Below are 23,116 nucleotides of genomic sequence, written 5' to 3'. Positions count from 1 at the left end.
TTCTGAGTGCACACCCCCCCTTGGTTTTCCTCGCCTTCCCTGATGCCTCTGCTTAGTCTCCTTGGTGTTGGATTCTTTGGGGATCTGCCCTCAGCCCCCCTCCATGTCACTATGTCCCCTCCCTGGGCAGAACCCCTGCCTCACTCTTGCCCCTTCTATCCACTTCCACAGGGCAGCCAGAGTGATTTTACTAAAGTGCAAATAAGATCATCCCACAACGCTGCTTAGAAGTCCGCCTATTGCTCTCAGAATAAATTCCCAACTCCTTAACGACAGCACAAGAGACTGAAATAGACTGGGTTTCCCCAAAGCAGACCCTGGGTGCAAATAGCTTATATGGGATGAGGCCAGGAAGGGGAGTGGGGAAGTGGCACAGGGAAGGAAGGGAAGGCAGCCAATATAGGAAGCATTCAAGAGCAGGTCACTGCTGTGGGCATCTGGGGCCCAAACGCACTAGGGACCTCTGGGAGACTGCCTAGGCTACCTTTGAATTGTCCCACCTGAGAGAGAGGGGCTGGGGTATTTAACCAGAGTCCCCCAGCCTAGGAGCCTCTGTTCTCTGAGAACCACACCTCTCTCTCTCCCTCCTTCCATGCTTTCTTCCTCCCAGTCCTCTCTCCCCTCCCTCTCCTCACCAAGGCAGGGCCCCTGATGCTGTATTTGTTCTGTGACCCCATCCACAGCCATAGCTGATTGGACCAGAGGTAAATAGCCAGAACAATCAGATCCACTCCCCTGGGATTCTGGAATTGGGCGTTGATCTGGGTTTTCACTTGAACTTTCACGTGGACATCTAACCATGCCAGCCTTGTTTGGCCACATGTCCTCAGAGAAGAAGAGATGGCTAGTGTTTAGAGAGACACATGGTGGGTGGACAGAGAGATAGGCAGAGGTGGGACCTCATAGCTTCAGGCAAATTGAAAGAGCAGCCTCAGCGTGGGACATTTTAGTTTCCTATCCTACTCATGGGGTTCTCATGATTTGGAGCCACATTTCACGCATTTGAGTTCTGGGAGATAACAGTGTTTCCTCAAAAAAACTTGCTTTTTTTCTGAAGAAAGTCACTTGATTTTCTGACCTGTAACCAGAAACACACACACACACACACACACACACACACACACACACTTGACTAAGAGAAATTCACCCAAGCCCTCCAACCTCTGTTCCATTCATGACCTGAGTTCCTACTTCACAAAGAAACAGGCCACTGTTCTTGACATTCCACTTTGAACATCTTTGAACAGCTCAAATGTTTCCACCTTAACCACACGCACCAATCTTCCCTTGACTCTATGACCCCCATTAAAAATCACCATTACCCCTCTTCTCACATAGCCAAGCTAACAGGAAAAGTGGACCACATTTACTGTCTCCACTCTCTTGCACTCATTAGTCCTTGCTCACACTATTACTTTATGGGAAAGTGTTCCATTTTTAAGTTGTGATTTGAAGTGTCTGCGGGATATTTAGGTCTGGAGGCTCATAGACTACTGGTATGGAGCTCAAAAGGCAGCTTTGGTCTGGAGATAAAGCTTTTAAAAGTCTATCAGTGTGTGTGTGTGTGTTTTTAAGTAATGCATACATATGGTGGAGAAAACTTCATAGAAAGGTGACAAGTAAGTCTCTTGACACTGACTAATCCCCCTGTTCCCTCCCCAGAGACCAACTTTTTTTTTTTTTTTTTTTAGTATTTATTTATTTATTTGGCTGTGCTGGGTCTTAGTTGTGGCATGCAGGATTTTCGTTGCCACGTGTGGGATCTTAGTTGTGGCACGCAGGATCTTTTAGTTGTGGCACACAGGATCTTTTAGTTGTGGCATGCAGGATCTTTTAGTTGTGGCATGCTGGCTGACCAGGGATGGAACCCGGGCACCCTGCATTGGGAGCGCAGAGTCTTAACCACATTCCACAGGCAGGAAGAGCAGAAATGGATAAAGTCCACGGCAGAGGGAACACGAAACAGTATTTCTGTGTAGCTGTAAGGTGATAATAGCCCCCATCTTTGAGTGAGTGACTGCTACTTTGTTACTTACTGAGAAACATCATCCTCTAAAATCATAGACTATCACAAACTTTGCTATTTGAAATTGCATCTGTAAGAATGAAATGTTCCTGTTTTGCCTGGAGGATCTAAGTCACCTTGAAACAGAGAGGCAGCCTCGATTTGCAGCTCAGGTGCAGAGCTTCAGATAATGGGTTTCTGGAAACAACAATCAACATCTATCTTAGCCTTACTGCTTCCAAGGAAACAGAGCCCTGGGTCCACTTTGCAATCCAGATCTAAAGTTGACCGTTTTATATAAAACTGCTTTGCTTTGAACCTGTGAAAACTTGACTTCATTTAAATTTGATCTAAACTCCACCTTCCCCAGAATCTGATGATAACTCTATCCCTTTGTTTGATGATGTATACTCTCTCATTGAATGGGTCAATAAACCTAATTTTATTGGATGGCAGGTTTGTTTCTTAGGTTGATTGGGCTAGGTCATGGGTTGACCTCCCGGGGGAATAGAGCAGAGTGGACAGTGGATCTTGAGGGTCAGGCAGGAAATATCCAGCATAGAAATAAAGTCCTCCCCCAAACCCAGCCCCCAGCAAACCTAATTCCTCCTCTACAGACCAGAGTGTTGTGAGGACGTGAGGGAGGGAGGAGCGGGGAGACCTTCATTCATCCAGTGTTCACATACATCTGGGGCTGAATAAAGGGTTGTAGAAATGAACTAATCAGTCTCTGAGTGGGGCTTGAGGCAACGGAAAGATCTAGGCTCTTTCCTAAGGCACAGTGGAAGCACGGGGTCTCCTGACATTTGAAGGGCTGCCCCTTTACCCCAACTGAAATGAGCCCCAAAAAAGTGAAAGGAAAAAGGGGATAAGGCAGAATTCTTAAAATGCCTTTCCTTTGAACACCATCTTTGTGCAGGCATCCGGGGGAGGCCGGCTGGGGCGGGGACATCTGCCAGCTGGGCCTGTAGGACTTGGCTTTTCTTGTTTATTCTCAGCCACATCTTGGGCAGCTGCCAGTGCCCGCCCCGACTCTGACATCATTGGAGGAACTCAAACTTAAAGGTTTCTGCTAAGAATAAGGACATTTCATTTTCCTCTTACTGGTGGGTCCGCTGTGGCCGGACTGGGAGGGTTGAGCCCTGGTCCAGCCCCGAGTGGACAGTGAGCCTCTCACCATGACAGCCTGTTGCAGCTGGAACGATGTTTTCCAGTATGAGACAAACAAAGTCATCCGGATCCAGAGCACGAATTATGGCACCATTAAATGGTTCTTCCATGTGTTGTTCTTTTTCTACATTAGGTAAGTGGGCTCTGGGGATGACCCTAAATCACTGCAGTGGCTGGCAGCACAGAAAACCTCAAGGTCCAGCTTCTTGTGCACATCCTGAATTCCCTGTGGTTTTAAAATCTGAGACATGAGGCTCACAGCAAGCTGGGGAGAAGTGGGAGTCGGGGGAGGAAGCAGCAGGCGGGAGGAAGTGTGCCAGTCTCCTGCAGGGAGAAGCCACGAGAAAGGAAGGTGACACTTTGGGTTCTAACCCAGGACTGCTGGGGCGAGCTGGACAGGGCATGCCTGGGGCAGGTGGGAAAATGCAGGGCAACACCCTGGATTCCCAGGGAGGAGTCAAGGATTCAGGGCACGCCTGGTGATAATGCTGGCATCTACATGAGTCATCACCACTTAGGGGGAGGAATAGGACCAGACCGGTAAATGTAACTTTAGGTCCTCGCCAGGGTCAGGAAGACCCTCCTTGCTCTTTTTTTTTTTTTTAACAGCTTATTGAGATATAATTCACATACCATTCAACTCACTCATTTAAAGTGTATAATTCAGTAGTTTTTAGTATATTCAAAGAGCTGTGCAACCATCACCACAATCAATTTTAGAATATTTTCATCACCTCAAAAAGAAAAACCCCACTCCCTCATCCCTTAACCATCACTCTCAATCCTCCTATTCCCCTGCAGCTCCAGGCACCCACTGATCTACTTTCTGTCTCTATGGATTTGCATATTCTGGATATTTCATTATAAATGGAATCATGCGATATGTGATCATTTGTGTCCGGCTTCTTCCACTTAGCATTATGCTTTCAAGGTTCATCCATATTGGAATATGTATCTCTACTGCATTCCTTTTTTTTTTTTTTTTTTGGCTGAGTAATACTCCATTATATGGATATACCACTTTTGGGTGGAAATTTGGGTTGTTTCCAATTTTTGGCTATGATGAACGATGTTGCTGTGAACGTTTGTGTACACATTTTTGTATGAACATGTCTTCAGTTTTCTTGAGTATGTACCTAAAAATGGAATTGGTGGATCGCTTGGTAAACTCTAATTTTATTTTATTTATTTATTTATTTATTTATTTATTTATTTATTTATGCTGTGTTGGGTCTTCGTTTCTGTGCGAGGGCTTTCTCTAGTTGTGGCAAGCGGGGGCCACTCTTCATCGCGGTGCGCAGGCCTCTCACTATCGCGGCCTCTCTTGTTGCAGAGCACAGGCTCCAGACGCGCAGGCTCAGTAATTGTGGCTCACGGGCCTAGTTGCTCCACGGCATGTGGGATCCTCCCAGACCAGGGCTCGAACCCGTGTCCCCTGCATTGGCAGGCAGATTCTCAACCACTGTGCCACCAGGGAAGCCCCTAAACTCTAATTTTAATCTTTTGAGAAACTACCCAGTTGTTTTTCACAGTGGCTGCACCATTTCATATTCCCACCAACAATGTATGTTCCAGTTCCTTCACATCCTCATCATCACTTGTTATTGTCTCTCTTTTAGATTATAGGCATCCTAGTGAGTATCTCATTGTGATTTTGATTCATATTTCCCTAACGGCTAATGCCCCCTTGTTCTTTGTGATGGTGGTAATGATGATGATGATAACTTGCATCTGTTAGGGAGACAATGCAGTTTACTAGCTAAAAGTTAAAGCAACTTATTTTATAAACCTGGCTAAGTTTCCTTGACCAAGTCACTTAGCCTCTCTGAGACTCAGTTTCGCATCTGTTTATAGAGTTGTTGTGATAATTATACAAGGAAAGGCACAACAAGCTCTTATCAATGCCTAGCATAGGGTAAGAGCTTCACAAATGGTAGCTATTTTTTAAAAATAATCTTTTTGAATATAATAGGTACGTTCATATACACTCTCTCCTTTGACCCTCAAGGTAATCATGCCCAAGCTTGGGATTTCAGATCTGGAAATGTGGATTCAAAACTCCTTCACCTTTATGAGCCTTGGTTCCTCATCTGATAATTATTAGGATTATCATTATTTGAGTCATATGTTTTCTATGCAACAAATATTAAATAATAAGCATGTATATTAAAATTCTAAAGACATATTACTTAGACCAGATATCACAGAATGGATAATAAAGAATATAGTTAGTAAATTCTCCCTTATGAATCAATACATAGATCATATGTCACAATTCCACATTGTGATGTGGCTTTCTGGTACTCTTGGGTCTAGCACACAATGTCTTAAAAGAAGATTGCTGTATATATACGAACAGATTATTATGAGAACACCTTATAATGATATTTTTCTTTCATATGGTGGAATCTTTTCTTACGAGCATTTAATTCCCTCAAATTCAGTTGTACGTGCTCCACAGGAGCATGGAGAGCACCATTTAAACAGTGCAGTGATTCAGCAATCGGGTGCCCAGAGTAAACGTGAGAGTGGGGTTCCCTCAGTCAGTTTCTGTTCCCACACGCTTCTCATAGCGTGAGTATCTTGCCTCCCTACCTGTGAACATTTTCCACTCAACATGTCCCCTAAAATAAGCCAACTCCTTCACCTCCACCTTTGAGACCCAAGCTTTTCAAACATATGCACCATGCAACAACACTTTGGTACACAGGAAATAGCATAGGGTGCTGGGCATGAGCAGAATTCATCTTAAGGAATGTATGGGGACAGTACCAGCCTTGACCTACACGATAGGGACCGCTTCCTGGACCCCACACTTTAGGGATCCCACCCTGGCCTTCTGCTAGCTGCGAGCTTCCCCATGGAGTAAGGAACCTGTGGGGCTGTATTAGTTTTCTGTTGCTGCGTAACAAATTACCACAAACTCAGTGGCCTAAAACACCATCTCTTATTAGCTCACAGGTCTGTAGATCAGTAGTTTGGGCCCGGCGTGACTGGGTACTCTGCTCAGGGTCTCACAAGGTTGAAGTCAAAGTGTCAGCTGTGCTGAGTTCTCACTTTGGGACTCTGGGAGAAAATTCACTTCTAGGCTCATTCGTCCTGTTGGTAGAATTCAATCCCGGGCCATCATGGGATTCAGAGCTCTGTCAGCCAGGGGCCACTCTCAGATCCTAGAGATCACTTGCACTATTTACCATGTGGCCCCTTCCATCTTCAAGCCAGTGATGATACAATGTTTTCAGGCCTCAAATTTTTTTTTTTTTTTTTTTTTTTTTTTTTTGCGGTATGCGGGCCTCTCACTGTTGTGGCCTCCCCCGTTGCGGAGCACAGGCTCCGGACGCGCAGGCTCCGGACGCGCAGGCTCAGCGGCCATGGCTCACGGGCCCAGCCGCTCCGCGGCATATGGGATCCTCCCAGACCGGGGCACGAACCCGTATCCCCTGCATCGGCAGGCGGACTCTCAACCACTTGCGCCACCAGGGAGGCCCGAGGCCTCAAATTTTTGACCTCTCTTCTGGGACCAGCCAAAGGAAATTCTCTGCTTTTAAAGGACTCATGTGTTTGGGTCAGGCCCACCCAGATGATCTTGCTAGCTTCAGGTCAACTGTAGAGTATAATCTAATTGTGGAAGCATTTCCATCATACTCAAAGTTTGGGGGATTAGGCAGGGTGTGTATGCCAGGATACAGGAAATATTGGTGTCCCCTTAGAAGTCTGCCGTCAGGGGCAGAATGTGCCAATCCAGAGCACTGGATGCACTCCTCCCATCCCACCATGCTCGGTATGTAGGACCCCGGAATTCTCTTCCCAAATGGCTCTTAACCTTTTCCTAGATTTATCCTCTTGAGAGAAGACCATAGCACCCAGGGGCATGCTCCTGAGATCAAGGGCTGGCCAAGGGGCAGCTGAATGTAGGTGGAGGGTGTGGAGGGGGCTTAGGCATACAGTGCAGGGCATCCATACACAGGTGCACGAGGCCCTCACAGAGCTGGGAGGAGCCAGAGTGAGATGAGAAGGGGGGTGGGCTAAGGGCTAAGGGTCAGAGGCCTCTTCAACCAATGTTTCCAAGTTCTGGCACAGAATTCTGAGGAGTCCAAGAATTCTAAACTTGAATCTGGCCTTCCAGGTTGTAATGAAGGTATGTCTGGGTAGATGAAAAAACACGTTTCATTTTAAAGTCTGTTATGACTTTTAGGGACTTCCCTGGTGGCGCAGTGGTTAAGAATCCACCTGCCAATGCAGGGGACATGGGTTTGAGCCCTTGTCCAGGAAGATGGCACATGCCGCAGAGCAACTAAGCCCGTGCACCACAACTACTGAGCCTGTGCTCTAGAGCCCGCGAGCCACAACTACTGAGCCCGTGCGCCACAACTACTGAAGCCTGCATGCCTAGGGCCCATGCTCCACAAGAGAAACCACCATGATGAAAAGCCCACGCACTGCAACAAAGAGCAGCCCCTGCTCACCCCAACTAGAGAAAGCCCGCGTGCAGCAACGAAGACCCAACACAGCCAAAAATAAAAATAAATAAATTTATACCAAAAAAAGTCTGTTATGACTTTTAAATGTCTGAATAAGCAGTATGTGGACCTCCACTTGTTCTCTTGCCCAGTTGTCCATTGCCTGTCACTGCTGTAACAATGAACTACAAACTTGGTAACTTAAAGCAACGATTTATTCCCTCACAGTTCTAGAGACATCTAAAATCAGTATCACTGGCCCAAAATCAAGGTGTCAGCAGGGCCACGCGCCCTCCAAGGCTCCAGGGGAGAATCCTTCCTTGCCTCTTCCAGCTTCTGGGGGGGGGGGCTGTGTTCCTTGGCTTGTGGTCACATCACTCCACTCTTCAAGGCCAGCATCCTTGACTCTCCTCCACCTTCACAAAACTTTCTCCTGTATGTGTGTGTGTGTGTGTGTGTGTGTGTGTGTGTGCGCGCGCGCACGCGTACATGAAATCTCCCTCTGTCTCTCTCTTATAAGAACACATATGATGGCATGTAGGGCCTACCTTGATAATCCAGGATAATCTCACCATCTAAAAATCCTTAACTTAATCACATCTGTAAAGACCCTTTTCCTAAATAGGATAACAGTTATAAATTCTGGGGATTAGGACCTGATAGCTTTGGGGCCATTATTCAGCCTACTATAGGAGGTATAGCCCCAGGCATTCAGCTCATTGGGGATGGCAGTGACTAAGATTCTGGCACTCATTCCCAAACATTATTGGCATGAGTTCCCACCTTAGGGCTTAGCAGTGGCTGGCCAAGTCTTTTCTCTGGAACAGTCCTTGTTCTCTGGGTGTTGTTCCTGGCTGTGTAGTATCCCAGCAATCCTGGTTTTTGGTCCTCCAAGAGATTGTAAGAACTGCCTAATGCCCTTTAAAATCTCTTTCTTCCTTTACTTTTTAACAACTTTATTGGTGTATAAATTTATATATCATAAAATCACCCATTTTAAGCATACATTCAATGATTTTTAGTAAATTTGCCAAGTTGTACAATCGTCATCATAATCCAGTTTTAGAACATTTCATCACCCCAATAAGATCCCTCATTCCCATTTGCAGTCACTCCCCGTTCCCACCCCCTGGACCCAGGCAACCACTAATCTATTCCCTGCCTCTATAGATTTGCCTTTTCTAGACAATCTTTCTTCTTAAACTAGGCAGAGGGAACTCTGTTGTTTAGAACTAGAAACCCTGGCCAATATAATACTAATATCCCCTAATTATAGAAGAAAAAATGATGACTCAGAAAGGCTAAGTTACTTACATAAAGTCATGTAGGTCATAAGTGGTAGAGCCAATGTTGAACCCAAGTATCTCACCCCAGAGTCCAAGCTCCCACTAAAGTGCTGCAGAGAATGGAGGAGGTAAGAGTACAAACAGAGGGAGGGAGACAAGTTAGGAGGCTACTGGGTCATCCAGGTGAGAGTTAATGGTGATCTGGTCTGAGGAGTTGACAGTGGTAGAGGAGAGAAGTAGACTGTTTTGAATAACATTAGGAAGATAAACCAAAAAAATCTGACAATTGAATGGATGGGGGGAATGAGGGAAAGGATGAATCAGGGAGTGTGCCATGTTCTGGCTTGGGCAATTGATGAGTGGTGGAAGAACTTATGGGGATAGGAAGTGTGAGGGGAAAAAGCCCATTTAGGGTGGAAGATGAATTCAGAACTAAAGGCACTGAGCTTGACAAATCTATGGGACATACAAACACAGATGCTTAGTTGGATATACGAATCTGGAGCTGGAGATGTAGATTTATATAGCACCAGCATACAAATGGTAACTAGAACTATGGAAGTAGCTGCAACTGACCAGCAAGAGAGGATGTAGGTGAGAAGGCAAGAGGGCTTAGAACAGACCCCTAAGGAATGCTAACCTTTAAATGATGGGAAGCACAGAGTTCTCCAAAGGATTCTCAGAAAGGGCGAACGTGGAGAACCAAAGAAAGTCAGGAGAATGTGGATGCTGGGAAGCTGAGGGAAGAAGAGGAGGCAGGAGATGGTGCATGGTCACTGGTGTCAAATGCTGCTGAGAATTTGCCAGGTCTGTGGCGTGTCTATTGGATTTAGCGATGGTGGTGTTGTTTACTTGGCATGAGAGGCTTTATAGAAGTTCTGGGGCCGGGGGAGGGGAGCCAGAATGGAGTGAGCAGAGGAGTGAATGGAGATGCGGAAATGGACGTGGTGACTCACTTTTTCAAGGGACTTCGCTACAAAGGAGAAGAGAGGCATCAAATGGTAGAAGGAGAAGAATGTGGGGTCGAGGGAGGGTTTATTTTTAAAATGGGAAATGATGTTGAAATGCAGATGGAGAGGAGACTCGAGAGAAAAGGAGATGATGAGATAAATGAAAATTATCATCACGTTGTCATCGTCATCGACACCATCATCATCATCATCATCGTTGCTGTCGTCACCAACTAGCAACCACAAGGAAAGTTTGTTCTGTTCTGGGACTGTTCTAATTGTTAGACATTTCTTCCTTACACTGAACCAAAATCTATCTCCCTGTAATTTTTCCCTTTGGTTAGAGTTCTGCCCTGTGGTCCCTTTTCTACTGGACACTTTCCAAATGGCTGCAGCCTGCTACTATATTTCTCCACTTCTTCAAACTAATAGCCCCAGTCCCTCTGGCTATGTCCCCCTAACACAGTATCCAGACCCTTTACTATCTCAGCCAACCCCACACAACCACACTCTTATTTGTCAAGGCTCTCTCTCTTTTTTTTTTTTTTTTTTTTTGCGGTATGCGGGCCTCTCACTATTGTGGCCTCTCCCGTTGCGGAGCACAGGCTCCGGACATGCAGGCTCAGCGGCCATGGCTCATGGGCCCAGCTGCTCCGCAGCATGTGGGATCTTCCCGGACTGGGGCACAAACCCGTGTCCCCTGCATCGGCAGGTGGAGTCTCAACCACTGCGCCACCAGGGAAGCCCTGTCAAGGCTCTCTTAAAAGGTGGTGCGTGCACACTTTTTTTTTATACATCTTTATTGGAGTATAATTACTTTACATTGTTGTGTTAGTTTCTGCTCTACAACAAAGTAAATCAGCTATATGCATACATATATCCCCATATCCCCTCCCTCTTAAGCCTCCCTCCCACCCTCCCTATCCCATCCCTCTAGGTCTGTCACAAAGCACCAAGCTGATCTCCCTGTGCTATGCGGCCGCTTCCCACTAACTATTTTACATTTGGTAGTGTATATATGTCAATGCCACTCTCTCACTATGTCCCAGCCTCCCCTTCCCCCCTGTGTCCTCAAGTTCGTTCTCAACATCTGCATCTTTATTCCTGCCCTACCACTAGGTTCATCAGTACCATTTTTCTAGATTCCATATATATGCATTAGCATATAGTATTCGTTTTTCTCTTTCTGACCTACTTCACTCTGTATGACAGACTCTAGGTCCATCTACCTCACTACAAATAACTCAATTTCATTCCTTTTTATGGCTGAGTAATATTCCATTGTATGTATGTGCCGCATCATTTTTATCCATTCATCTGTTAATGGACATTTAGGTTGTTTCCATGTCCTGGCTATTGTAAATAGTGCTGCAATGAACATTGTGGTACATGTATCTTTTTGAATTTTCTCAGCGTATATGCCCAATAGTGGGATGGCTGGGTCATATGGTAGTTCTATTTTTCATTTTTTAAGGAACCTCCATACTGTTCTCCATAGTGGTTGTATCAATTTACATTCCCACCAACAGTGCAGGAAAGCTCCCTTTTCTCTACACCCTCTCCAGCATTTATTGTTTCTAGATTTTAATGATGGCCATTCTGACTGGTGTGAGGTGATATCTCATTGTGGTTTTGATTTGCATTTCTCTCATGATTAGTGATGTTGAGCATCTTTTCATGTGTTTGTTGGCCATCTGTATGTCTTCTTTGGAGAAATGTCTATTTAGGTCTTCCGTCCATTTTTGGATTGGGTTTTTTTTTTTTTTATATTGAGCTGCATGAGCTACTTGTATATTTTGGAGATTAAACCTTTGTCAGCTGCTACGTTTGCAAATATTTTCTCTCATTCTGAGGGTTGTGGTGCATGTACTCTTGCTTTGCTGGTGAAAACAGGAAGTGCTTCAAGCTTTTGTGGTTTGGCAAAATGAGTCAAGATAAAAAATGTGCACATCCTTTGACCCAGAAATTTATTTTAAGGTGTAAATTTACCTCAGGTGTGAAAAGATTCTTTTTTTTTTAACTTATTTATTCATTTATTTATTTATTTTTGGCTGCGTTGGGTCTTCATTGCTGAGTGCAGGCTTTCTCTAGTTGCGGCGAGTAGGGGCTACTCTTTTTTTTTTTTTTTTTTTTTGCTGTACGTGGGCCTCTCACTGCTGTGGACTCTCCTGTTGCGGAGCACAGGCTCCAGACGCACAGTCTCAGCGGCCATGGCTCATGGGCCTAGCCGCTCCGCGGCATGTGGGATCCTCCCAGACCGCTGCATGAACCTGTGTCCCCTGCATCGGCAGGCAGACTCTCAACCACTGCGCCACCAGGGAAGCCCTGTGGGGGCTACTCTTCATTGCAGTGCGCAGGCTTCTCATTGCGGTGGCTTCTCTTGTTGCAGAGCACGGGCTCTAGGTGCACGGGCTTCAGCAGTTGTAGCTCGCAGGCTCTAGAGCTCAGGCTCAGTAGTTGCGGCACACAGGCTTAGTTGCTCCGCGGCACGTGGGATCTTCCCGGACCAGGGCTCGAACTCATGTCCCTTGCATTGGCAGGCAGATTCTTAACCACTGCGCCACCAGGGAAGCCCCCATGAAAAGATTCTTGTGTAAATATGTGCCTGGCAACATGAAAGAGGAGAGTGGAGAGGCAATGAAGCATAGTGTTTAAGAGAACAGACTGAGGGACTTCCCTGGTGGTCCAGTGGTTAAGATCTGCGCTCCCAATGCAGGGGGCCCAGGTTCGATCCTTGGTCAGGGAACTAGATCCCACATGCCGCAACTAAGAGCCCGCATGCTGCAGCTAAAGATCCTGTATGCCGCAATGAAGATCCCGCGTACCACAACTAACACCTGGCACAGCCCAATAAATAAATGAATATTTTTTTAAAAAGAGAGAGAACAGACCAAGCCTCAGTGGTAAAAGACTGAGGGCTTCCCCCGTCCCCAAAGATTAAGAACAAGACAAAGATGCCTGTTTTCACCACTGAAATGCCTGTTATTCGACACTGTACTGGACATTCTAGCCAGAACAATTAAGCAAGAAAAAGAAATAAAAGGCATCCAAATTGGAAAGGAAGACATAAACTGTACTTAGATGATAAGATCCTATACATGGAGAATCACAAAGAATTCACACAAAAAATGTTAAAGTTAATAAACCAATCAATAAAGTTTCAAGGTACAAGATCAACACACAAAAATCAGTTGTGGGGCTTCCCTGGTGGTGCAGTGGTTGAGAGTCCGCCTGCCGATGCAGGGGACAGGGGTTCGTGTCCCAGTCCGGGAAGATCCCACATGCCGCAGAGCGGATGGGCCCGTGAGCCATGGCCACTGAGCCTGCGCGTCCGGAGCCTGTGCTCCGCAACGGGAGAGGCCACAACAGTGAGAGGCCCACGTACCACAAAAAAAAAAAAAAAAAATCAGTTGTGTTTCTATACACCCACAATGAGCAATCTAGAAAAGAAATTAAGAAAACAATTCCATTTACAATAGCACACAAAAGAGCATAAGCTGTGGAGCCAGTGTTGCTACTTACTATGTGTCTTAGTTCACTGGGGCCACTATAACAAAATGTCATAGACTGAGTAGCTTATAAACAACAGAAATTTATTTCTCATGGTTCTAGAAACTGGAAATTCCAAGATCAATGCACCAGCAGATATGGTATCTGGTGAGAACCCACTTCCTGGTTCACAGATGGTCATCTTTTTGCTGTATCCTCACATGGCAGAAGAGGTGAAGTTTTTCTGGGGCCTCTTTTATAAGGGCACTAATCCCATTCGTAAGGGCTCCACCTTCATGACCTATTCACTTCCCAAAGGCCCCAGCTCCTCATACAAACGCATAGGGGTTAGGTTTCAACTTATGAATTTGGGGGGTCTCAAACATTCAGTCTATAGCACGATGTGAACTTGGGCACACTTTCTCTGTGCCACAGTTTGTTCAGCTATAAGGTGGGGGTAACACTATAGCTTCTTTACAGGATTATTTTTGGGGAGGTTAGGATTGAAAGAGTTAATATTTATTATTTATATACATTTAGAAGAGTGCTTGGCATGTAGTAAAAGCTATATCAAGATTATCAAAAATGTTTATAAGTGGGAAAAATGAACAAAAGTTCCATTTAAATATCCATCAGTAAGAGACCAGCTGGCAAATTCTCACAATTCACTTCTTAGGCTGAACCATATGAAATTGCCAATATTCTACTGTTTTGGTCTACAAAATGGGCAATTTCATATGTTCCAACCTGAATACTAGAATACTCCGTAACTATTCAAAGTGGTTACATATCACAGATCTATCTTTATCATATATTTATCAATACTGTTGTGGAAAGAGTTAATAACATATTATTGAGTAAAAACAGCAGGTTACATAATAGCATGTAGAGCGTGGCCATGTTTGTGTGTGTAGGTGGGGGCATAAAGAGACATCTGGAAGATACTCTCAAAGTTTCAACAGTGAAAACCTCTGGGAGGGAGAACGTTGGAACCTTTTCATGTTCTTTGTGCTTTTCTGTGAAACTTCCACTTTTACAACAGCAAAAGGGATTCTCTTTAAAAATGTGGCTTATAAGACCTGAACTCGGGGCTCCTACTGCTTGCTGCCTAATTAGGGCATAGGGCATTGGCTTATCACCACCCTCAAGTGGAATATTCTACTTCTCTCACCAAAGTTTTAGACAACACTAGTTTTTTGGGTTTTGTTTCCTAGATGATATAACATAACATTGGTTAATATGGGTTTAGAGTTATTTAAAATTTTGGGCCTCTAAGATAAACCTCTGCCAATCTGGGTGGTCCATGGCCTGTATTTGCATAACTGAGTTTTGGAGCTCAATGCCTTTACATGTATCCATTATTTTTCCTCTATCTGGTAAACGTTAACTAATAGGCTAGGACTCACTCTCTGCTCTCCATACAGTAGGATGCGTAGAAAGTATTGTGTTCTGTAGTAGGCGTTTTTTGAATGAGGGGGACATAGTTTGGGAAGTATGAAAAGGAAGGGTTTTCCAGGTATACTAGATGGTGGAGAAGAAGTGCCATAGTCAAAGGGTATTAGAAGGGCAGGTGATGTCTTAGCCAAGCTGTGGCTAACAAGAAACTGAACCCTTTCACTAGCTAGCTCAAGGAAAGGCGGGGCAGAGTAGAACAGGCTGAATAATGCCTCCCCACCCCACACCAAAATCTCCATGTCCTAATCTCTGGAACTTGTGAATATGTCACCTTCTGTGGCAAAAGGAACTTTGCAGATGTGATTAAGTTCAAGGTCTCAGAGATGGACAGATTATTCTTGATTATCTGAATGGCCCCAGTGTGATCACAAGAGTCCCTATAAAGGGGAGACAAGAGGGTCAAAATCAAAAAAAGGAGATGTGACAAGAGGAGCTGAGGTTGGAGTGATACAGCCGTGAGCCCAAGGCAGTCTCCAGAAGCTGGAAGAGATGAGAACAGACTCTCTAGTGGAGCTCCAGAAGGGACCAGGCCTGCCATCACCCTGATTTTAGTCCTGTAAGAATGATTTTAGGCATCTGACCCCCAAAACTAAGAGAAAATTTTTCTGTTATTTTAAGTCACTAAGTTCATGGTGGTTTGTTACAGCAGCAATGGGAAACTAACACAACCGGCATTTAATTTGCCTTGGGGATGCAGGCTCTCCTCCACTTTCTTCTCAGTGCATCTCTGGCTGCTCCTGGCCCTTTGCTGACCTCTGCCTACAGCTGAATGGATCAGGGTTGGACATAATCAGATTCTTCTCTTGGGATTTTAAATACAAGACACAGAGGATGCAGGCTCAACTTCTCCATGAGGCGCAGAGGGTCCAGGACCAATGGTTCTCTTGGGGGCCCACGAAAATATCTATTGGCCCCTGGGGTAAGTGTCAGTTAACTGGATGGAAGGGTAGCTCACTTTCAGGTCACATCCTTTCACTCTAGTGTTACCTTTGTTCAGTGAGCTCTGTGAGGGCAAGTCAGGCTTTGCTGAGAGGCACTTCCTCCTCGTGGTGCTTTGAGGACTCTCTTACCATGGCATATAGTCAATTCCCCCTGAGGTGCCAGCATACGTCTGTGAAAGTTGTTCTCATTGAAAACGTGTGGATTGGGACTCTGAAGAAGCTCTTCACAGTGGGCACCTTGCTCTACATCTGGTGAGTCAGGTTCAGGGGGCCACTGAGGACTCCCCGGGCTGACCTCACTCTCCATCCTTCCCTCCTCTGCCCCTCTACAGCTCTCCTCTTCAGCCAGCCTGGCCTGTGAGGACCCAGGCTTCTATCACATTCATTCTCTTCCACCTTCCCAGACTCTTCAGCTTTCCTCTCCCCCATCTCTACTCATCCTACAAGGCCCAGCTGAATCCCTAGCTGCCCTGTTTGCTCCAGGGACCAGTGGTTTTGCCCTCTTCAGAATGCAGAGAATAGTAGCTTCTTAGAGCCAAAAGGTCATAGGGATTAGGGAGCCAGGCAGTTATCCCCTCATTCAGGGACTCAATCCACAGCCCAGAGAGGGGGCATGGCTTGTCTGAGTCACCAAGCAGGTCAGGAGAGAGCTGCTGGGACAGTCATTAGAACGTTCTTTCCATAGGTCAGGATACTGCAAACTCTTTCTTTTCCTTTGACGCATCTCTGAAGCATTTTAATTCTTTTTTTTTTTTTTTTTTTTTTTTTTTTTTTGCGGTACGCGGGCCTCTCACTGTTGTGGCCTCTCCCGTTGCGGAGCGCAGGCTATATGTCTATATCTATAAAAAATATTTTTTCCTTTTTTAATTTAATTTTTTTATATACAGCAGGTTGTTATTAGTCATCCATTTTATACACATCAGTGTATACATGTCAATCGCAATCTCCCAATTCATCACACCACCACCCCACCCCCCGCTGCTTTCCCCCCTCGGTGTCCATATGTCTTTTTCTTTACCTCTGTGTCTCAATTTCTGCTCTGCAAAATGGTTCATCTGTACCATTTTCTAGGTTCCACATATATGCGTTAATATATGTTATTTGTTTTTCTCTTTCTGACTTACTTCACTCTGTATGACAGTCTTTAGATACATCCACGTCTCTACAAATGACTCAATTTCGTTCCTTTTTATGGCTGAGTAATATTCCATTGTATACAGGTACCACAACTTCTTTATCCAGTCGTCTGTTGATGGGCATTTAGGTTGCTTCCATGACCTGGCTATTGTAAATACTGCTGCAATGAACATTGGGGTACATGTGTCTTTTTGAATTATGGCTTTCTCTGGGTATATGCCCTGTAGTGGAATTGCTCGGTCATATGGTAATTCTATTTTTAGTTTTTTAAGGAACCTCCATACTGTTCCCCATAGTGGCTGTATCAATTTACATTCCCACCAACAGTGCAAGAGGGTTCCCTTTTCTCCACACCCTCTCCAGCATTTGTCGTTTGTAGATTTTCTGATGCTGCCCATTCTCACTGGTGTGAGGTGATACCTCATTGTAGTTTTTTTTTTTTTAAACCCACGTTTGTTTATTTATTTATTTTTGGGGGCTGTGTTGGGTCTTCATTTCTCTGCACAGGCTTTCTCTAGTTGCGGCGAGCGGGGGCCACTCTTCATCGTGGTGCGCAGGCCTCTCACTGTCGTGGCCTCTCTTGTTGCGGAGCACAGGCTCCAGACGCGCAGGCTCAGTAGTTGTGGCTCACGGGCCTACTTGCTCCGCGGCATGTGGGATCTTCCCAGACCAGGGCTCAAACGTGTGTCCCCTGCATTAGCAGGCAGATTCTCAAGCACTGCACCACCAGGGAAGTCCCTCATTGTAGTTTTGATTTGCATTTCTCTAATAATGAGTGATGTTGAGCAGCTTTTCATGTGCTTCTTGGCCATCTGTATGTCTTCTTTGGGAAAATGTCTATTTAGGTCTTCTGCCCATTTTTGGATTGGGTTGTTTGTTTTTTTAATATTGAGCTGCATGAGCTGTTTATATATTTTGGAGATTAATCCTTTCTCCGATGATTCATTTGCAAATATTTTCTCCCATTCTGAGAGTCGTCTTTTCGTCTTATTTATGGTTTCCTTTGCTGTGCAAAAGCTTTGAAGTTTCATTTGGTCCCATTTGTTTATTTTTGTTTTTATTTCCATTACTCTAGGATGTGGATCAAAAAAGATCTTGCTGTGATTTATGTCAAAGAGTGTTCTTCCTATGTTTTCCTCTAAGAGTTTTATAGTGTCCAGTCTTACATTTAGGTCTATAATCCACTTTGAGTTTATTTTTGTGTATGGTGTTAGGGAGTGTTCTAAGTTCACTCTTTTACATATAGCTGTCCAGTTTTCCCAGCACCACTTATTGAAGAGACTGTCTTTTCTCCATTGTATATCCTTGCCTCCTTTGTCATAGATTAGTTGACCATAGGTGCGTGGGTTTATCTCTGGGCTTTCTATCTCGTTCCATCGATCTATATTTCTGTTTTTGTGCTAGTACCATATTGTCTTGATTACTGTAGCTTTGTAGTATAGTCTGAAGTCAGGAAGTCTGATTCCTCCAGGACTGCTTTTTTCCCTCAAGACTGCTTTGGCTATTCGGGGTCTTTTGTGTCTCCATACAGATTTTAAGATTTTTTGTTCTAGTTCTGTAAAAAATGCCATTGGTAATTTGATAGGGATTGCATTGAATCTGTAGATTGCTTTGGGTAGTATAGTCATTTTCACAATATTGATTCTTTCAATCCAAGAACATTGTATATCTCTCCATCTATTGGTATCATCTTTCACTTCTTTCATCAATATCTTATAGTTTTGTGCATACAGGTCTTTTGTCTCCCTAGGTAGGTTTATTCCTAGGTATTTTATTCTTTTTGTTGCAATGGCAAATGGGAGTGTTTCCTTAATTTGTCTTTCAGATTTTTCATCATTAGTGTATAGGAATGCAAGAGATTTCTGTGCATTAATTTTGTATCCTGCAACTTTACCAAATTCATTGATTAGCTCTAGTAGTGTTCTGGTGGCATCTTTAGGAGTCTCTATGTATAGTATCATGTCATCTTCAAACAGTGACAGTTTTACTTCTTCTTTTCCAATTTGGATTCCTTTTATTTCTTTTTCTTCTCTGATTGCCGTGGCTATGACTTCCAAAACTATGTTGAATAATAGTGGTGAGAGTGGACATCCTTGTCTTGTTCCTGATCTTAGAGGAAATGCTTTCAGTTTTTCACCATTGAGAATGATGTTTGCTGTGGGTTTGTCGTATATGGCCTTTATTATGTTGAAGTAGGTTCCCTCTATGCCCACTTTCTGGAGAGTTTTTATCATAAATGGGTGTTGAATTTTGTCAAAAGCTTTTTCTGCATCTATTGAGATGATCATATGGTTTTTATTCTTCAATTTGTTAATATGGTGTACCACATTGATTGATTTGCGTATATTGAAGAATCCTTGCATCCCTGGGATAAATCCCACTTGATCATGGTGTATGATCCTTTTAATGTGTTGTTGGATTCTGTTTGCTAGTATTTTGTTGAGGCTTTTTTCATCTATATTCATCAGTGATATTGGCCTGTAATTTTCTTTTTTTGTAGTATCTTTGTCTGGTTTTGGTATCAGGGTGATGGTGGCCTCCTAGAATGAGTTTGGGAGTGTTCCTTCCTCTGCAATTTTTTGGAAGAGTTTGATAAGGATGGGTGTTATCTCTTCTCTAAATGTTTGATAGAATTCACCTGTGAAGCCATCTGGTCTTGGACATTTGTTTGTTGGAAGATTTTTAATCACAGTTTCAATTTCATTACTTGTGATTGGTCTGTTCATGTTTTCTGTTTCTTCCTGGTTCAGTCTTGGAAGGTAATATCTTTCTAAGAATTTGTCTATTTCTTCCAGGTTGTCCATTTTATTGGCATAGAGTTGCTTGTAGTAGTCTCTTAGGATGCTTTGTATTCCTGCAGTGTCTGTTGTAACTTCTCTTTCATTTCTAATTTTATTGATTTGAGCCCTCTCCCTCTTTTTCTTGATGAGTCTGGCTAATGGTTTCTCAATTTTGTTTATCTTCTCAAAGAACCAGTTTTTAGTTTTATTGATCTTTGCTACTATTTTCTTTGTTTCTATTTCATTTATTTCTGCTGATCTTTATGATTTCTTTTCTTCTGCTAACTTTGGGTTTTGTTTGTTCTTCTTTCTCTAGTTCCTTTAGGTGTAACTTTAGATTGTTTATTTGAGATTTTCTTATTTCTTGAGGTAGGCTTGTATAGCTATAAACTTCCCTCTTCAAACTCCTTTTGCTGCATCCCATAGTTTTTGGATCATCGTGTTTTCATTGTCATTTGTCTCTAGGTATTTTTTAATTTCCTCTTTGATTTCTTCAGTGATCTCTTGGTTATTTAGTAACGTATGTCTAGCCTCCATGTGTTTGTGTTTTTTACGTTTTTTTCCCTGTAATTGATTTCTAATCTCATAGCGTTGTGGTCAGAAAAGATGCTTGATATGATTTCAATTTTCTTAAATTTACTGAGGCTTGATTTGTGACCCAGGATGTGACCTATCCTGGAGAATGTTCCATGCGCACTTGAGAAGAAAGTGTAATCTGCTGTTTTTGGATGGAATGTCCTATAAATATCAAATAAACCTATCTGGCCTATTGGGTCATTTAAAGCTTGTGTTTCCTTATTAATTTTCTGTTTGGATGATCTGTTCATTGGTGTAAGTAAGGTGTTAAAGTCCCCCACTATTACTGTGTTACTGTTGATTTCTTCTTTTATAGCTGTTAGCATTTGCCTTATGTATTGAGGTGCTCCTATGTTGGGTGCATATATATTTATAATTGTTATATCTTCTCTTGGATTGATCCCTTGATCATTATATAGTGTCTTTCCTTGTCTCTTGTAACAGTCTTTATTTGAAAGTCTATTTCATCTGATAGGAGTATTGCTACTACAGCTTTCTTTTGATTTCCATTTGCATGGAATATCTTTTTCCATCCCCTCACTTTCAGTCTGTATGTGTCCCTAGGTCGAAGTGGGTCTCTTGTAGACAGCATATATATGGGTCTTGTTTTTGTATCCATTCAGCAAGCCTGTGTCTTTTGGTTGGAGCATTTAATCCATTCACATTTAAGGTAGTTATTGATATGTATGTTCTTATTACCATTTTCTTAATTGTTTTGGGTTTGTTTTTGTAGGTCTTTTTCTTGTCTTGTGTTTCCCACTTAGAGAAGTTCCTTTAGCATTTGTTGTAGAGCTGGTTTGGTGGTGCTGAATTCTTATAGCTTTTGCTTGTCTGTAAAGCTTTTGATTTCTCCATCGAATCTGAATGAGATCCTTGCTGGGTAGAGTAATCTTGGTTGTAGGTTCTTCCCTTTCATAACTTTAAGTATATGATGCCACTCCCTTCTGGCTTGTAGAGTTTCTGCTGAGAAATCAGCTGTTAACCTTATGGGAGTTCCCTTGTATGTTATTTGTCATTTTTCCTTTGCTGCTTTCAATAATTTTTCTTTGTGATTAATTTTTGCCAATTTGATTACTATGTGTCTCAGTGTGTTTCTCCTTGGGTTTATCCTGTATGGGACTCTCTGTGCTTCCTGGACTTGGGTGGCTATTTCCTTTCCCATGTTAGGGAAGTTTTCGACTCTAATCTCTTTAAATATTTTCTCTGGTCCTTTCTCTCTTTCTTCTCCTTCTGGGGCCCCTATAATGCGAATGTTGTTGCATTTAATGTTGTCCCAGAGGTCTCTTAGGCTGTCTTTATTTCTTTTCATTCTTTTTTCTTTATTCTGTTCCGCAGCAGTGAATTCCACCATTCTGTCTTCCAGGTCACTTATCTGTTCTTCTGCCTCTGTTATTCTTCTATTGATTCCTTCTAGTGTAGTTTTCATTTCAGTTATTGTATTGTTCATCTCTGTTTGTTTGTTCTTTAATTCTTCTAGGTCTTTGTTAAACATTTCTTGCATCTTCTCGATCTTTGCCTCCTTCTTTTTCTGAGGTCCCGGATCATCTTCACTATCATTGTTCTGAATTCTTTTTCTGGATGATTGCCTATCTCCATTTCATTTAGTTGTTTTTCTGGGGTTTTATCTTGTTCTTTCATCTGGTACATAGCTCTCTGCCTTTTCATCTTGTCTATCTTTCTGTGAATGTGGTTTTTGTTCCACAGGCTGCAGGATTGTAGTTCTTGCTTCTGCTCTCTGCCCTCTGATGGATGAGGGTATCTAAGAGGCTTGTGGAAGTTTCCTGTTTTCCTTTTTTAATTTAGATGAAATTCATAGAACATAAAAATTAACAATTTTAAAGTGAACAAGTCAGTGGCATTTAGTGCCTTCACAATGCTGTGCAACCACCACCTCTATCTAGTTCCAAAACATTTTTATCACCCAAAACGCAAACTTCAGTATGCAGTTACTTCCAATTTACCCCTTCCCCCAGCCCCTGGCAGCCATAAATCCACTCTCTGTCTCAATGTATTTACCTATTCTGGACATTTCATATAAGTGGAATCATACACTAAGTGGCTTTTTGTGTCTGTCTTCTTTCACTTGGCACAATGTTTTTTGAGGTTCATCCACAGTATAGCATGTGCATCCTTTCCTTCCTTTCTGTGGGTAGATAATATTCCATTGTTTGGATAGACCACTTTTGTTTACCCATTCATCTTTTAATGAACATTTTGATTGTTTCCACCTTTTGACTATGGTGAATAGTGTTGCTATGAATATGCGTGGACAGGTATTTGTTTATGTATATAATGTTTTTTGAATTTCTTTAAACTTTATCTCATTGTATGGCATGCTTTGTTTACTCAATATTATGTTATTTCCATATGGATACAAGCAGCTCTCCATTCATTTTCACTGTTGCAGAACATCCCATTGGATGAATCCAACAATTTATTCACCCATTCAATGTTCAAGGACATTTAGGTTATTTCCAGTTTTCCCTATTACAAATAGTACAGCTTTATACTTTCTTGTATATGACTCCCTGGGCACATGTTTGAGGGTTTCTCTGGGGCATATACCTAAGAGTGGAATTGTTGGGGTGTGGGGAATGCATTTCAAACGTACAGTACTTCATATCGCCAAGTGTGACCTGTCTTTCCGTGAGTGTCCCAGGGGTCCTCAACCCTGGCAGTGCATTAGAATCAACTTTAGAAAAATATATAGGTACGTGGATAACTCTCCAGACTTTCTGAATCAGAGTTTCCAGGGATAAGGCTGGGGAGCTGCAATTTTGAAAGCTCCCTAAGTAATTATACTGTACAGCCAAGGTTGAGAACAGCTGGCACCAAGCCTTGGCCCACTGTGTCTTGGTTTCCCAATG

General features: G+C 43.2%; 1 protein-coding gene across 2 annotated transcripts in view; it reads left to right on the top strand.

The window, feature by feature from the left end:
* Positions 1 to 3,086: 3,086 nt before the first annotated feature.
* P2RX7 (purinergic receptor P2X 7) overlaps positions 3,087 to 23,116 on the top strand; it is a 56,035-nt gene continuing 36,005 nt past the window's right edge. For both annotated transcript variants that reach the window (XM_060118071.1, XM_060118070.1), the window contains exon 1: positions 3,087 to 3,308. In XM_060118071.1, the coding sequence (XP_059974054.1) occupies positions 3,184 to 3,308 (125 nt within the window). In that variant the 5' untranslated portion in view covers positions 3,087 to 3,183. The remainder of the gene's footprint in view (positions 3,309 to 23,116) is intronic.

The sequence above is a fragment of the Mesoplodon densirostris genome, chromosome 15, assembly GCF_025265405.1.
Source record: "Mesoplodon densirostris isolate mMesDen1 chromosome 15, mMesDen1 primary haplotype, whole genome shotgun sequence".
In the NCBI taxonomy this organism is placed as follows: Eukaryota; Metazoa; Chordata; class Mammalia; order Artiodactyla; family Ziphiidae; genus Mesoplodon; species Mesoplodon densirostris.
The sequence above is the reverse complement of the archived record's forward strand: the minus strand, read 5'-3'. Positions and strand labels throughout refer to the sequence as shown.